This window comes from Balaenoptera acutorostrata, chromosome 4 (genome assembly GCF_949987535.1).
Source record: "Balaenoptera acutorostrata chromosome 4, mBalAcu1.1, whole genome shotgun sequence".
Classification (NCBI taxonomy): Eukaryota; Metazoa; Chordata; class Mammalia; order Artiodactyla; family Balaenopteridae; genus Balaenoptera; species Balaenoptera acutorostrata.
In genome coordinates this window covers 150,159,594-150,174,840 of record NC_080067.1, presented here as the reverse complement: position 1 = coordinate 150,174,840, position 15,247 = coordinate 150,159,594, and the positions used below count along the sequence as shown (strand labels likewise).

The following is a 15,247-nucleotide window of genomic DNA, read 5'->3' as shown; positions in this document are numbered from 1 at the left end:
CGGGGCCGGATGGTTAATAGCTCAGGTTTTGCAGGCGATGGTCTCGGTTTGAACTACTCAACTCTGCCCTTGCAGCGAGAGAGCAGCCAACGGCAAAACATAAGCGGATGGGTCTGGCTGTGTGCCAATAAAACTTTATTTATAAGAACAGGCAGTGGCTGGAGCTGGCCTGTTGGCTGTGGGTTGCTGACCCTGGTCTAGAGAGAGGACCAAGAGAAGTGGGCTTCATGCTGGGGGACAACCTTGTTTTCCTTCATCACTTCATTTCTGAGGTCAAAGGATGAACTGCATTCCAGAAACGTCTAATCAAAAAGGACTGCCCATAGAAGTAAGTGGGCACGGTGGTGCTGCCCAGGAGGGTAGAAACCGTGGACACCCTCGTGGCTGTGTGCCTGCCCAGAAAGCTCTACCAGGTGGCCCATTCATTCTGCAGCGACAAGGATGAGGACGGAGATGGAAATGGCCCAGACAGTCAGGACACAGAATAAAGTGAATAGACACAGGACTCACTTCTCTTCCACAAGTCCATTCTGTGGTTTGCAGCTGGGTCTGTCTGTCCGGACTGCTGTCTGCACCAGCCGGCGTCACCGTCGGTGGACGAGGGCAGAGAGGCTCGATCGCTCGGCTGGTCCCCCCACCTCCCAGCTCCCGTCTGCTTGCCAAGCACCACGCTAAGTTCCCACGTCCATTGGCAGTCCTCACGACCCAGTGTGGAAGGAAACCTTCTCACCCCCAGTGGGTGGGGAGGGAGCGGTGACTCGGGGACCTGCCAGAGCTGGCATCCGAAGGCACCTGCAGACCCTGCATGCACGTTGGTCAGCCAGCCTCACCACGGGCAGACCCTGTCTAGGGGCTGGGGCTCCGGGGAAAAGAGGAGCCCAGACCCGCAGTCCAGGGGAAGAATGACGTAAACCACCTCAGGGCGTGAAAAACATTGAGAAGTTCAGCGGGGCAGGAGCTGGAGGTCACAGGGTCAGTGTCAGGCAAGCTGGGACAGCCTTTCTCAGCAGGGTGCATTGAGGAAGTGATTCACTTTCTAAGGAAGTGTGATGGATTGAACCAGAACAATCCGATGAAAGCCATTTGGACCCAGGGAAGAGTAGGTGCAAAGGCCCCGAGGTGAACTCAAGTCGTGTGTTTGAGGACCATCAGGAAGGCCATGGTGGCCGGTGGAGTGCGCCAGGGGAGTGGGGCACGAGATGAGGGGAGGGGGCAGGGGCCAGATCACGCAGGGTCTTCGTGCCCCTGATGTGGGTCCCCTGATCTGACGAGATGTTGCGGGACCCTGTGCTGGTGGATCAAACCACATCGAGGCTTCAGACCATGGTGCTGCCTGAGTCCCTGCGGGCGGGAAAGCTGAGGCCAGCCCCAGAACGTGTCCATCCTGCCCGAGTGCATCACCGTCCCGTCTCTCCGAGAGATGGTACCATGTGCGGCCTCTGTCTGGGCCACCATGGCCTTGCCCTCTCTGACTCACCAGCCAGCACCGGGCTGGCTGAGGACAGAGGCTGATGGCCATCAACTGGCCGAGGCATTGCCCTCCCTGGCCGTCCAGCGCCTTGTCCGTGGGCAGTGCCCGGTGGCCTCACTGCTGCGTATGAGGATCTCCGCACCGCGGCCCACCCCGAGTGTCTCTGCTGGACCTCCCGGTTCCCGATTCTCCCGTCTCTCTCCTTTCGGTCCCACCACCACCCAGAGGGTCAGGCCATTCCTGCCCGCCCGTGAGTCCACGCGTGACCCAAAGTCAGTGCTCTTCCCCACCCCAGAGCGGAGGAACAGGCGCTCCACGTGGGGGGCCAGCACTCCCGGGACCTCTTGCTCACCTACAGGTCTCGCTGGTGTGCCAAGGCTGCAAGGCTGTTTCCTTGGGTTGTTCCCACAGCTGGTAACCGTCAGACATGAGACATGTCCCCCCTGGACCAAGATGAGGATTGCTCACTGGTGACTGGAAAAGCGGTGGACCCAGAGCTCCCTGATCCCTCCTGGCACCGCATGAACCCACAGCGTGGGCAGTGAGCATCCACTGAGCCCCTCGCGTCGCTCCCGTGGAACTCGGCTCGGGGCGCTGACGCAAACGTGCCGGTGCCGCGAGGAATAAACCGTCCTTTCTCTCTGACTCGGAGCCGCAGTCTCCTGCCGGCACCCGCGAAGGAGTAACAGGCTGACTTACCAGCCTGCAAGTGGGATCAAACCAAACCCCAGGCTGACAGCCTGCTCAAAGCTCTGCCTGTTGCAGGCGTCGGCCTTCACCAGTCTTTCAGGGCCACCGGAGGATGACATCCTGCAGCTCCCTAGTTTCCAGCCCCACACTGAGCCGGCCATCCTTCACCAGCTGATCAGAGGAGCCCCCGTGTGGCCACAGGCGCTGGGACAACGGTGGAGGTGGCATGGGGGTCTGGGCCACCTGTGCTCCAGCTAGCTGTGCCCTCCGCCCCACGCCCCTCGCACCTGGTTCCACTCACTCAAGATTGTTTCTGGGCCCACCCACCATACGGTAGAACCCAGGCATGGATGAGGGGGCTCAGGGCAAGAATTGACTGATAGACCCCTCACAACACAGTGTGTCCCAGCAAAATACAGCACACAGGATGAAATACAGAAAATGCAGTTGTTAAACTACTGTGGGGATGCTTTTCTTTTTTTAGAATTCTCTGTATTGTCTTTACAATAAAAATGGTGGGCTTGGATGGGATGGGAGATGCTATAGCAAAATTCCACTCTCCCCCACTGAATTGCAACCCCTGGTCTTGCCAGGGGTCCCTCGTACAGGCAGGTCCTTCACCACTCTCCAGGTCCCTGGGCTTCGGGTGTGGCTGTGATACCATGGGAAAGCAACCTTTGACCCCTGTGAAAGAAAAAATTATTCTGACACGTGTTAGAAGAGTAAGGAAGACTTTATTCAAGATTATTGCAATTAGAGGAGAGAGATTGTGCTCAACACCAAGTTCAACAAGGAAAAGGGGGATTTACAGCCAAGGAGCAGTGAGGGGCCAGTGGATGGAAAGTTACTAAGAGACTTCAAGGGCAGGGGATCTTGCAAACTACAGGCCAAGAAGATTAGCTACCACTTGTGAGGGAGGCATGAGGCGCTTAATCAGATAATGAGGGCGATCAGAGATCAAGGGTGGGGGTGACTTCGCAGGATCTTTGCTGAGATCGGGCTGGGCAGGCCAAAGACTGGACCAGGGCCTAATGGGAAAGAGGTCCCAGAGGAGGCTGAGTTTGGTCTTGTCAATTCTAACGGGTCTGAGATCCCGGGTACCTGTCTAAATGTACTTTGCAGCCCAAGTAACCTTTGATTTCTAAAATGTTTAAGTACTTGCGAGGTCTCTGTTAGGGCTGGCCCGTACCTTTGGCACCTGCCGCCTTTCCTTAAATGCTGAGAGGGAGAGGATCAACGCAGCCCTGGGACTGTCCTGGAGTTCTCCTCTCAACACTTTAAATCTTTCTAATTCAGGGCAGTTAGGAGACCATCACTTCTAATGCACGGGACTCGGGGCGGGGACTGGGGCCCGGGGCGGGGGCGGGGGCTGGGGCCAGGGGATGGGGTTCGGGATTTGGGACTCGGGGCGGGGACTGGGGCCCGGGGATGGGATTCGGGATTTGGGACTCGGGGCGGGGACTGGGGCCCGGGGATGGGATTCGGAATTTGGGACTCGGGGCGGGGACTGGGGCCCGGGGTTGGTGTCCAGGGTTCGGGGATCGGGGAGGAGGCTGGGGACCGGGGGTTGGGATTCGGGACCCAACCGGGGTCCCGCAGCTGGCTGCAGTCTCCAACCCTGTCGCCTCAGAATCGCGTCAGAGTCGCGCCAGAATCGCGCTAGAGCCGCGCCAGAATTGCGTCAGAGCCGCGCCAGAATTGCGTCAGAGCCGGGCGTCCCCACAATGCGCATGAGCAGAACCGGGCGCGCGGCGCCCGGGGCAGAGCGGAGCGGGCGAGGCGGAGCCAATGCGCGGAGCAGAAGCCCAGGCGGCCCCACTGCGCTCGCGCCGGCCCGCCCCCTCGCTGCCGGCCAATGGGCTCTCAGCACCCGCCCCTGACGACGCGGGCCCCGCCCCTTGGAGAAATGCCGCGGCCTGGTGGATGGCCTCCGTGGTAGCTGGTGGTTTGAGAGCTGGGCCGGGGTGAGGGCTCCGGGCGGCCCACCGTCATGAAGCTGACGCGGAAGATGGTCCTGTCCCGGGCCAAGGCCTCAGAGCTGCACAGCGTGCGGAAGCTCAACTGCTGGTGAGGCCCAGAGGCCGGGGGCCGTCCCCGCGTGTCCTCCCCGCTGCCCGGCACCCCCTTCCCGGGACCCTCTCCCTGGGACAGGGCTGGGAAGAGCCGCCTAGGAATGGAGACCCCTGCCCAGCACCTCGGCCCTGGAGCGGGGACCCCAGCCCGCCCCCTCTGCTCTGGGGCGGGACCGAGAAGGACCTGCGGAGGATGCAGAGGGGTTCGGGGTGGAGGGGGGCACCTCTGGCCTCACCTTCCTGGCCCCTGTCCAGGCTGGTCTGCCCGGTCCCAGGGGCTCACAGCCTCTGGGAGGTGATGCCATAAGCTCAGGGGGCCTTTGGGGAAAGGTCGTTTCAGAATTTTCACTCCTCCTGAGCAGTGGTATTTCACACACAGCTCCAAAGCTGTCCTCCTTGCTGGAAACAATTGGAATTACCTTGAAGACTGGCTCTTGGGCTTCTAGGTAGCTTTAGTGGGCAGACGTTTCCCTCTGTGGACAGGTCTCATTTCTGACATTGCCAGCAGTCCCTGGGAGCCAGGCCTGCTGATAAGGTGGGAGATCAAGGTGATTGACACCCTTGCTAGGGGAAAGAAAGGAAACTGAGACTCTAAAGTGATGCTTCAGTAAACATTTTTGTAATTGAGCCCTGGGGGGTGCGGAGAGGGGTTGTCCCCAGGGGACTCACTGTCCGGGAGGTGACAGGAAGAGATACAGGTGCAGGTTCAAAGGCAGGGCGGCCAGGCCTAGCTGAGCCGAGGAAGGACCAGAAGTACTTCTGAAACTCCGGAAAGGTCCGCACACGTTCACTGGGGGTTCAGAGCACGGCTCCACGCGCCCTGTACACTGGACAGTTCAGGTGGCGCTCAGCCAGAAGTAGACCGTCCTCCTACTGGTGTCGGGCAGATTGACCGCAGTGAGCTCTGCCTGTTCATTAAAAGCCTTTCTCTTTGCGCTGCACTTCTGGTATTTTGGCCACAGCATCCCTGTCATTGTTTTCAATAATGCGTGCCTTTGTTCTGCGTGGGGCGGTCATTCTTCCCCTAAGCAGGGAGGCACAACAGCCCTATTCCAGGCTTTCTGAAGTGTGTTTCATAAGTTGCATGTTTAGCCTTTGAACTTGGCCCTTACAAAGACTCCCTTGTTTATGCACATTAGTGAGGGAATTATCCTTCAGTGCAACAGCCTTGAGAATGAGTAAATCTTTGTGTCCTTCAAATGGGGCAACCTCTGCCGTGCCTTAGTCTGCGAAGGAGCCCGCCAGTATCAAATAGTTTTGTCCAAAATCAACCAGGAAACGATTTTTGGCACCTTTGTCAGTTATCTGGGAAAGCTGTCTTTTACTTTGTCGTTAAAATCACAGACTCTTAAAGTTTGTAGACGTTTGTCATTAATTTTTGTTTTTAATGTTTTAAATTCAACTTTAACAAAATAAAAGCGCATATGTCTTTTTCTCTCCCCAGGGGCAGCCGCCTCACTGATGTAAGTATCATGCTGATCATCTCCAGACAATCCCTGGTCCCCAAGAGGCTGGTTACATTGACAGACCGCTCCCATTCGATCCAGGCGGCCGACCAGTCCTTTGTTCTTTGAGCAGTTTTTGTAAGGCGGGACCACTCATGAAAGAAAAGTTCTGTAGCACCCAAGTGCACTGTGACGTTCCTGCACACATTCTCCTGCAGGTGAAAGGCAGGCCTCTCAGAGGAGCGGGCAGGTCCAAGGCACAGACCTGCTCCCACCCGGGGAAGAGCCCCAGTGGCTTGGTTGACTTTAAGAAGCAGTGCACTCAGCTGGAGGTTTCTTTGTATGGGTTCCTGGACTTCACGTCCCCGAGGAGTTTCTTCACTTCAGCTCCTCCCCTTGGTCAGATCCAGCTTCACCCCGACTCCCATGGCAGGAAGAGATGGGGCCTGGGTGGGGGCAGAGCACGGAGCTGGGCCGCTGGGCTGAGCTGTAAGTCCATGAATAGATTTCTGCCCCCGCCCGCCTGTTTCTGGGATGAATGTCTCCAGCTCGTACAGAGTGTGGGTGCTAGTCAGCAGGTTCTTATTGACTTCTCTTTTGTACCTTGAACCATACCTTTTCTGAGAAAGTTGGAAATGCTGTCAGGGCTGTCCAGAAGAGCCGGTTCCGCCTCATTCTGTAGCTGAAGTGCTGCCTATTCAGCAGCAAAAACAAACGAAGCAAAACACCACTGTAACAGAAAACAGATCCACCGCAAATGTGAAGCATTCGGACCAGGCAGTGCGCTTGTTGATGTCAGGACCCCATCTGGCCCCGTGCGTGGTGTCTGGCAGGCACACAGATACTTGGGGCTTCACCGTTCATCAGCCTTACAGGTCAGGGAGCCTGCATGGACCATCCTGAGCCCCGCTGCTCTCTTCCGCTGAGTCAGTGTTAAGATGGTCTGAGATCCAGTTTCAAGCCTGTCTCCCTATTGGCACAGCTCTGTTGGCCAGAAGCAGCTTCTGTCCTTTCCCTGGATGTCAGGGGCAGCAAGAAGAAAGGTTCTCTGTCCATTCAGGTCCCCTTACCGATGTCCTTCGAGGGCATGTAAAATTAGGAATGCTCCGTCTCGAGGCCTGGCAGCGTTTGGTAGTAATGATGCTGTTTAAAGTTGTGGAGAGGGTGCCCGTTTCTGCATCAGGTAGAGGGGACGTCTGGGCTGCAGAGGGGAGCGGGATGCAGAGCCCTGCGTGCTCCTGGGGCGAGGGAAGCCCCTCTGCTTAGGCCCTTGGCGTGGGGCAGACTACGGCTCCATCTTGGTCCTCTTGGCGGCTGGAGACGGGTGACGTCACAGGGCCAGCGCCCAGCGGCTTCTGCAAAATCGCATTCAAAATCGCATTCTTTTCCTTCCTAGATCTCCATCTGCCGGGAAATGCCCAGCCTGGAAGTGATCACCCTCAGGTACTAAATGCCGGCCCGCCCCACTCTTAAGTCACCGGGGCTGGAGGAGGAGGAAAGTGTTCAGATCCCTCCTGCAGGCCCTTAGATAACCTGAAAATTCCCAACGAGGTCTGGGAGGGCCGCTGCTGCAGGCCGGGCCCAGGCAGCATGAGGGCCTGGCAGCTCCGCCCCCTTCCTGGAGGGCACCCGGGCCTCCCCCTGAGCTCGCCTGCCCGTCCGGGGGTCAGTGGGTGCCGCCCTCCTAACGGTGAGCAGCCGCCCCAGCGTGACCACGTCTGCCCCAGCGCACCAGCCTTTTCCGCCCTCCTGGTTCTGTCACTGCCTGGAGCTCTGCCAGCTTCCCTGCATCACACGATCTGTCCTTGGTAATAGTTGACCTCTTCCAGAGCCATTAGCGGTTTAACAAAGGAAGCCTCGAAAGGACCAAATACTACCTTTGGGGCTTCAGGCGCCTGGGGAGTTTGCAGGGTCAGGGGGAGGGAGGAACGCCCTCCAGCCCTGAGCTCTGTCCTGTCCGCTCTGGGCCCGGGAGGGAGCTGACCCTGCCAGATGCCCAGATGCCAGGGCGGGTGCTTTCTGCAGGTCCCCACACCTGAAACCTCAGGGAGATTTAAGCCCTGTAAGGAAGGCAGACTCCCTGTTTGGCAGCTCAGAAGGTCGCAGGGCTTGCCCTGTGTGTGGGGTCGTAGGCCCTTGGTCCCGTGCAGATCCCGTGACTTACCTTCCTCATCACACAGCCGGCCATCCTGTTTGTCCCTCCCTAGCCCTCTGCTCGGCCTCCTTTGCGCCTTCCGAGGTCACCTGGTGGGTGCGGCGCCGCCCACCTTGTGCTCACGCACCCCCAGCCCCGACCCGACAGGCTCAGGCCGGCACCCTCTTGTGGGATGAAGGAATGAATGAAGGAGGGGGCCCAGGACCGGTCTCCCACCCGGGGCCCAGCTCGGGCCCGTGTGCCTTGGCTTCCCTGGCTGTAAAACCCGTCAGACGGGGGTGAAGGCAGCAGTGGCCCCGGGGTGGGGTGGGGTGGAGGCGAGAGCAGGTGCAGTGGGGAGCACGGAGCGTCAGCAGGTGCAGTGGGGAGCACGGAGTGCCAGCATGTGCAGGCGCCAGCTGTCCACTGTCACTTACCTGCTTACCTGGTACGATTATCAGTGAAGCTGGGATTTGAGCCCACGCCCCAGAAGGCCTTACCTGACAAACAAATGTATACACTTTCGTTACCCAAAGACAGCAGGAAACTTGCAGGAGGCTGCGGACTTAACCCTGTCACTGCCGAGCGCTGTCTGAGGAACCTGGGGCAAGTTGCTGGGCCTCCGAGCCGAAGGCCCCCTCGTCGTGCAGCAGGGGTTCTCACCGCCGCAGCCGGGGAAGGACAGTGCCCAGGGCTGTCGCCTGGCTGTCTGGCCGCTTGAACTGGTGGGGACTGCTGCTTGGATGCGGGTTGGCCGTCCTGTGAGATGACGTCGTTTGGCTTTGGTCTCAGTGCCCGTGGGCAGGAAGGCTTAGTCCATTCTGGCCACTCTAGTGGGATTTTACAGACATTGATTCCTCGCAGTTCTGAGGCCACAAGCCCAAGATCAGGGTCTAGTGAGGGGCTGCCTCTTGGCTCACAGACGGCATCTTCGCCCTGTGTCCTCACCTGGCAGAAGGGCGGAGAGCTCTGTGGGGTCCCTTTTATAAGGGCGCTGACCCCGCTCATGGGGGCCCCACCTCCTAACACCACTGCACTGGGGGTCAGGATCTCAGCATCTGAATCTGGGGGACACATTCGGTCTGTAGCAACGGCAGCGTTAGCCCAGTGGGCGAGGAGGGGACTCCGGGCCCTGCAGGTTGAAGTTCTCGCTTCACCCCATGGCCTGCGCAGCTTCCCTGATGGTGAGGATCCCGAAGCCTGGGTTTGCTGGTGGTGAGATGGCGTCAGCCTCGTCCCCGCTGCCGGGCGAGGTGGTGCCGAGCACTCCAGCAACCACGTTGACAAGCGAGTGTCGGGTGTGGCAGCAGCGGCCCTAAGGCAGGAGTTGGGACAGCCTGCCCAGCACAAATGCAGCGGCCAGCAAAGGGTGGTCTAGACCGGTCTGGCACGTCGGGCAGGGTCCCCTGCGGCCTGGGGCTCAGGGCATGAGGGTGGTCGGCTGCCCCCCTCGAGCTCAGCCAGCTGGTCCGACTGGGTGTGCACGGGGTGATCCCGTTCCGTCAGCTCAAACCCGTAGGTCTCTGCCTGGTGCCCGGCTGATTTCCTGTCTCTGGTTCACTCATAATTTAAACCCGTAGCTGTTTCTCTTGTGAACCTGGGGTTTGGAAGTTCAGTGCTCGGTTCTCAGTCACATGGGTTTTCCTGGCCGCTGCCAGCTTTGGGCTTGGTGTGTCCCAGGGAGGCCGCAGTCTCCTGTCCTATAAGGGGGCTGAGACCTCCTACCCCCAGGGTTGACTCCTCGCGGCCTCAACAGAGCGGGGGCTGCCGCTCCCACCTTCAGCTGGAGGAGCTTCCCCCGCCCCCAGGGCTTTCTCCTGGGCCTGGGCCCTCCCTTGCACTTGACTAGCCACAGCCGGGTCTGACCTACTTCTAAGGCGAGGGCAGGTGGGCACTGGCCCAGCAGCGCTCTCGTCTCCGTGGGGCGGGGGTGCCCCGGCAGGCACTGACGGCCGTCTCCCTGCAGCGTCAACAGCATCTCCACCCTGGAGCCCGTGAGCCGCTGCCGGCAACTGAGCGAGCTCTACCTGCGCAAGAACTGCATCCCCAGTCTGGCGGAGCTCTTCTACCTGAAGGGCCTCCCGCGCCTGCGCGTGCTCTGGCTGGCGGAGAACCCCTGCTGCGGCGTCTGCCCTCACCGCTACCGCATGACCGTCCTGCGCAACCTGCCTCACCTGCAGCAGCTGGACAACCAGGGTAGGTGCCCGCGGGCCGGGCCGCACGCGAGCAGGCTCCAGCCCTGCCCTCTCGCCGGGGCCGGGGAGGCCGGCCTCCTCGGGGTGCCCCAGGCAGTGCCGTCTGCCACCCGGCGTGGCCCCTCGCGGAGTGCAGGATCTCAGCTGAACCCGCACAGTTCTTTCTCGGTCCCGCCATCGAAGCACTGAGTTGCTGCTTCTCCTTTTTATCCTGCTAAGTACCCTCTGCTCCAAATGCTCGTCCACCTGCCCCGCGAGCACGTGATGGTCTGGGTGGCCAGGCAGCATCGCTGCTGGTCGACAGGGTCCCAAGGTGGTGATGCCAGCAGGTGAGGGCGCCGCATCGCTCCTTGACCCCCCCCACCCCGGGTTGCCTTGCTGTTGGAGGGGTGGGGTGGGGGGATGGGGGGCGCCTTCCTGCGGTTTCACCCCGCGTCTCCTCCATCACCCACGAGGCGATGTGTGTGGGCCCTTCCTGCTCCCACCTCTGGGGTTCCAGCTTGTTTCCAGGGCCATGCCTTTTTCCTGTGAATCCCCTGGCATTCTCTGTGCTGGTTCCTGACCCTTATGTGCACGATTATTTTCTCCTAGGTGAATGATTTTAATATAAATAAACTTCACATAAACTGTCATGTGCGAGTGAAATAGAAGAAATATAGTGTAGTCTGTTCCTTTTAAAACCCTGTCTTAGTTTAGGGTTTTTTATGAGTATCTACCTGCTTTTGGCAAATGCTGACATTCAGATTCACAAGCAGTCATTGGCCATCTGTCGTGTCTCCAGCACCTCCAGGGCGGGATGCAATGGTGGGGGACCCAGCCCTGCTCCCGGGGGCTGGCCGTCGGGGTGGACAGACAGCCGCCTCAACTCCGAAGCAGACCGTGCTGAGCGCCGAGGGGCCGGCCGGGCCACGGCTCGGGGGGCTCACTCGCGGTGAGGCCGCTGATGTCTTGCCCCTCCCCCTCCCCCTCCCCTCCCCCCCAAGCTGTGACGGAGGAGGAGGTGTCCCGAGCACTGGTGGAGGGAGAGGAGGTCACGGCCCCCAGCAGAGAGGACTTGGGAAGTGGCCCGCCCGAGCTGTCCTACACCCCGAGCGCCGTGGATGCCACCGCAGAGATGCCACGGGACCCGCTGAGCCTCGGCGAGGAGGAGACCAGGTGTGGCCCGCGGGCCTGCCTGGTCCTCCTGCACGCGGCTGTGCCTCTGGGGCTGCAGGGGGCGTGCGGGTGGTTGTTTCTGGGCTGGCTCTCAGGGGCCCCCAGCCTGGGGTCAGCCACGTGGCCCCCAGGGCAGGGAGCTCGTGCGCGTGTGGGACCAGCCCTCCGCAGGGAGTGGTGGACTCGGGGCAGTGGGCTAGTGGGCGTGCAGGGCCCCCTGCGCAGGAGGGAAGCCTCGTGGCCATGGCCGTGGCCAACCGAGCCTCTGTGCAGCCTCAGGAGCCCCGGGGACGGCGGGGCAGGTGGGCTGAGGGAGGGCCCTCCCTGACCCACAGGGCACCTCAATTGAATGATTGTCACAGACGTTTGTGGGCAGAAACTGGACTTGGGGAACGTGGTGGAGACCACTGTTCACAGCAGGGCCCCAGGCCGGGCGCCCGCTTGCAGATGAGGCCCGCGCGCCTTGCTGCCCCGCGGCGGGAGAGGGAGGGCACACCTGCAGTGGGGCTCTCCCTGCGGACGGGGTGGGGTCCGCTTTTAGGAGCCTCTTCCTCACTGTGCCCCGAGGCGCTGGGCCCACAGATGCTGTGTGAACAGTGCGGGCGGGGCTCCGTGCCCCCCGGGCCTCACGCGCGCTGTCCTCCCCGCACCCGCCCCCGCCAGCAGCATCCAGGGGCAGCTCGGCCTGAAGCGCCCTTCCCGGGACCAGTTTCCTTCCTTCCCGCAGAGGGCAGCCCAAAGCAGTCGCAAGAACAGGGTGAGTGTGACAGAAGCTGCTCTGGCCGGAAGTGGCCCCAGAATGTGGAGATTGGGGGCCGGGGGTCGGGGGCCGGGGGCTGGAGACACCACAGGAACGCGCGAAGCCAGGCCCTAGAGGGTGGGAAGTCGACCGTCTGGGTCCGGTGTCTGTGTCTACATCTAAGCTGGTTGGACGTGGCAGACGGAGGAGGGGTTCCTGAGTGCGCAGCGGGGGCCCCCCCGCACCCGGGGCTGTGCTGAGGGCGGTCTGGGGGCGGGAAGGTTGCTGCCTGGGGAGAGGCCTCCCGCCTGCGGTTAGAGGCAGGGACCCTCCTGGCCAGGGCGGCGGCGGTGTCCCAGTGCAGTGACCAGGCGGCAGGCCCCACGGCTCCGCAGGCATCCCTGTAAGGATCACGGCTTGTTGGCTGAACGATAAGTAGGTCATATGGGCAGTTGAGTGACATCGGCGAAGACCCGGGTCCCTCCAAGTCCTCTCGTGTCACTCTGGCTTGTGCTTGGGCTCGTCCCGCGCTCACGGGGATGCCCTGCTCCAGGCTCGCGGCCGGCAGAAGGGTGGGGCCGTTTCTTGCCGTGTGTCCTCTTACCAGTGCAACGTCTTCCCCACGTGCCCCCTGCCCCCCAGCAGGCTTGGTGTCAGTTCCCTGAGCCGGTCATTGGCAGGGGAATGGGTCACCAGTCAGCTCAGCCCAGAGGGGGCCTCGCCACCAGCTCACGTGGGAAGGGGAGCTGTCTGAGCAGAACCAGGGTCTGTGGGGAGGCCCAGCACCTGCTCCAGCCCCTGGCTCGGCCTGACCAGAGCTGTCAGGTGTTGTGACCTCCCTGTGGCATCATGAAGGGGGGCACCACAGTCCCAGCGGGGCTGCCCAAAGCCATGGGCTGGGCCTCACTCATTCATGTGGTGACCACTTGAAATGCATGCAAAGCTCACGGGAGGTACAGAAGTGGATGGACTGAGGCCCCGTCCTTGGAAGTGCCAGCCCCCAGGGCTGTGGACAGATGTGACCGCAGGCTGAAGGCCGATCTTGGCAGCAGTCACTTGGCCTGTGGCTAGTCTCCCCCGCCCTGCCCCACCCCGGCAGGTCACTGTCCCCTCGTGACAACACTCTCAACGAGGTGGCCGCGTGGGGCAGCTCAGGGTCCCTGCACACACTTCCCACATGTTTTGGGAGGAGCCCGATGTATGTACCGTCCCCAGTGGCAGGTCTGCCCAGCAGGTGGGCTAAGGCCTGAAGCTCCCCCCACCCTCACTCCCACCCCAGGGCCTCTGCAGCGCAGAGTGGACCAGAGAGTGAAGACACTGGTTCAACTCCGCGCCTGCCATAAATGCAAACGAAAGACCATCAAACCTGCTCAAACAGGACACCTGCTCTGAAAGCAGAGAACAGCAGGGCCCTGGCTCTGCCACCGAGGGTCCCGGCCAGGCTGGGTGTCCCTGTGGGCATCGAGCCCCCCGCAAGCCTCCGAGTGCAAGGTGCCGGTGGCCAGGAAGACCTGGGGACACGGGGGAGGGCTGGTGAGATTTGAGGGGAGCAGGAGTCTTAGGGCGTTGCAGAGCCAGGGCTCAGCACCCCAAACGTGAGCCTCTGAGCGACGTCCTCACGTGTCCACACGGGCCGCATGCTCCGGCTTGCGGCTGTGCCTCAGGTCATCCCACAAGAGGGATCAGCTCAAGTAGCCGCCTTGTGCAAAATCCTTCCAGAATTTTCCTAGTAGAAATGGCAATGTTTCCCTGCTCAAATGCAGATGGAAACCAGGTGTAGCTATGTGGACACGGGTGCATCACACACTAAGCACGTGTGCATTTGAGTGCATGTTGCTGAGAGCCTGCTTCTGGCCCCTGCTGCATTGCCGCCCAGCCTCTCTGGGCCTCAGGGCTGTGAACGGGAGGTAAGTCAGTTCGTAGGAAGTTCCTGCCGGCTGTGAATGCCACGCCCGTGCCACGACTGTGGCTTCCGCCCGCCGGAGTCTCCGTCTGTTGCCTGCAAGGCCGCCCTCCTGCAGGCCGTGCTCCCGCGATGTGCGTGTGTGTCGTGGTGCGGGCGGCCCGGCCTCGCAGGCGTGATGCTCACGCAGTGACTCTCTGTGCCCCCAGAACAACATCCTGACCGCCGTCCTCCTGCTGCTGCGGGAACTAGACAGCGAGGGGCTGGAGGCCGTCCACCAGCGCGTGGTCAGCCGGCTCCAGGCCCTGCAGAAGCAGGAGCTGCAGGAGGCCATGGAGTGACTGTCAGCGGGGACCCCGAGCTGAAGCCCGGCGTCTTCCCGAACACCTGGGAGAGTGGGGGGGTGCAGCTGTGGCCTCTGCTCGACCCCAGGCTGAGCCTCGGCGCACAGGGCTGCGTCCTCAGGAAGCCTCGCCCACCCAGGAAGGCTGAGCTTTCGCTGTGGATGGGCACCACGCCAGGGCAGGAGGGGCTGGCTGGGCAGACCTGCCCCTGCGCCCTCTGCTGTGAGGGGCCGTAGCCAGATGCCCTTCTGTACGGCAGGGCCACCTCGACTTGCCTCTTCCTGAAGGTGGGCTTTGCAGCCGTCCTCCCTAATAAATATTTTTCCAAAGTCTGATCTGGAAGCAGATGTTTCCTGAATGACAGGCACGGCCTTGACATTCTTGTTAAAGGTAAGGGCAGTCGCTCGCACATGTTTTCTCAGCCAGTTGTCTGACTCTGTCATGGGGTGGATTTCTGTTGACCATAGGAGACTTCCAGAACGGTGGCAGCCTTAGGGATGGGCTGCCCGCCGCCTCCAGGGACGTTTTGTCTGCAGGACACTGGTGTCCCTTCTTGAGAGCCCCGCACGACACAGAGGGTCTGTGCTGCCCGAGTGAGAAGACCTGGACAGCAGGCCTGCCGCTTCTGTCTGGGGACCTGACGCAGCTGCGTGGGAAGGGACAGCCTTCTGGAAACCGCGTCTTACGTTCTCCTCCTTTGGGAAGAGTCGCAGGCCTTGCTGCGGTGACCAGGATGCGGGCGGTGCCTCCACAGCCCTGGGGTCCTTCCTGGTGCCCCCAGTGCAAGGGGAGGAGGGTGCCCTCCGAGCCGTTAGGGGAGGTCCCTTCTTGCTGGCCTTGGAATGACCGGGACTGGTGTCCTGTCGGGGCAGGAACACCCACGCCCCTGTGGGAGCCGAGGGTGTGTCGGGTTGCCTGAGGGCTGCACAGACCCAAGGGGGACTGACCACAACGTGTGCAAGAAACCAGCCCGGAAGACCAGCGGCTCCGGGGAGATGAAGCTGCACTCGCGGTGCCACTGTCTCACGCTGGCCTCGTGGGAGGCCCCGGGGAAGGCGGTGGTTCACCTTGGGGGCCCCCGGTAGTTCTCAGGGCAGGG

At 61.3% G+C, this 15,247-nt stretch overlaps 2 protein-coding genes across 3 annotated transcripts in view; one reads left to right on the top strand and one right to left on the bottom strand.

Moving 5' to 3' along the window:
• The window catches only part of TRPM2 (transient receptor potential cation channel subfamily M member 2), a 52,388-nt gene extending 51,542 nt beyond the window's left edge, over positions 1-846 (bottom strand). The window contains exon 1 of the mRNA XM_057544828.1: positions 511-846. The gene's annotated coding sequence lies outside the window, so the exon portion shown is untranslated. The remainder of the gene's footprint in view (positions 1-510) is intronic.
• A 3,205-nt stretch (positions 847-4,051) lies between these two features.
• Positions 4,052-14,483, top strand: CFAP410 (cilia and flagella associated protein 410). Of its 2 annotated transcripts, none has more exons than XM_007172659.2 (7): positions 4,052-4,228; positions 5,678-5,696; positions 7,075-7,121; positions 9,779-10,008; positions 10,991-11,162; positions 11,829-11,919; positions 14,014-14,483. In XM_007172659.2, the coding sequence occupies exons 1-7, from the start codon at positions 4,152-4,154 to the stop codon at positions 14,143-14,145; spliced, it is 768 nt and encodes a 255-aa protein (XP_007172721.2). In that variant the 5' UTR covers positions 4,052-4,151; the 3' UTR covers positions 14,146-14,483. The 2 variants fall into 2 exon arrangements, with proteins under 2 accessions (XP_007172721.2, XP_007172720.2); XM_007172658.2 differs by having other exon boundaries at positions 11,826-11,919.
• The last annotated feature ends 764 nt before the right edge of the window (positions 14,484-15,247 follow it).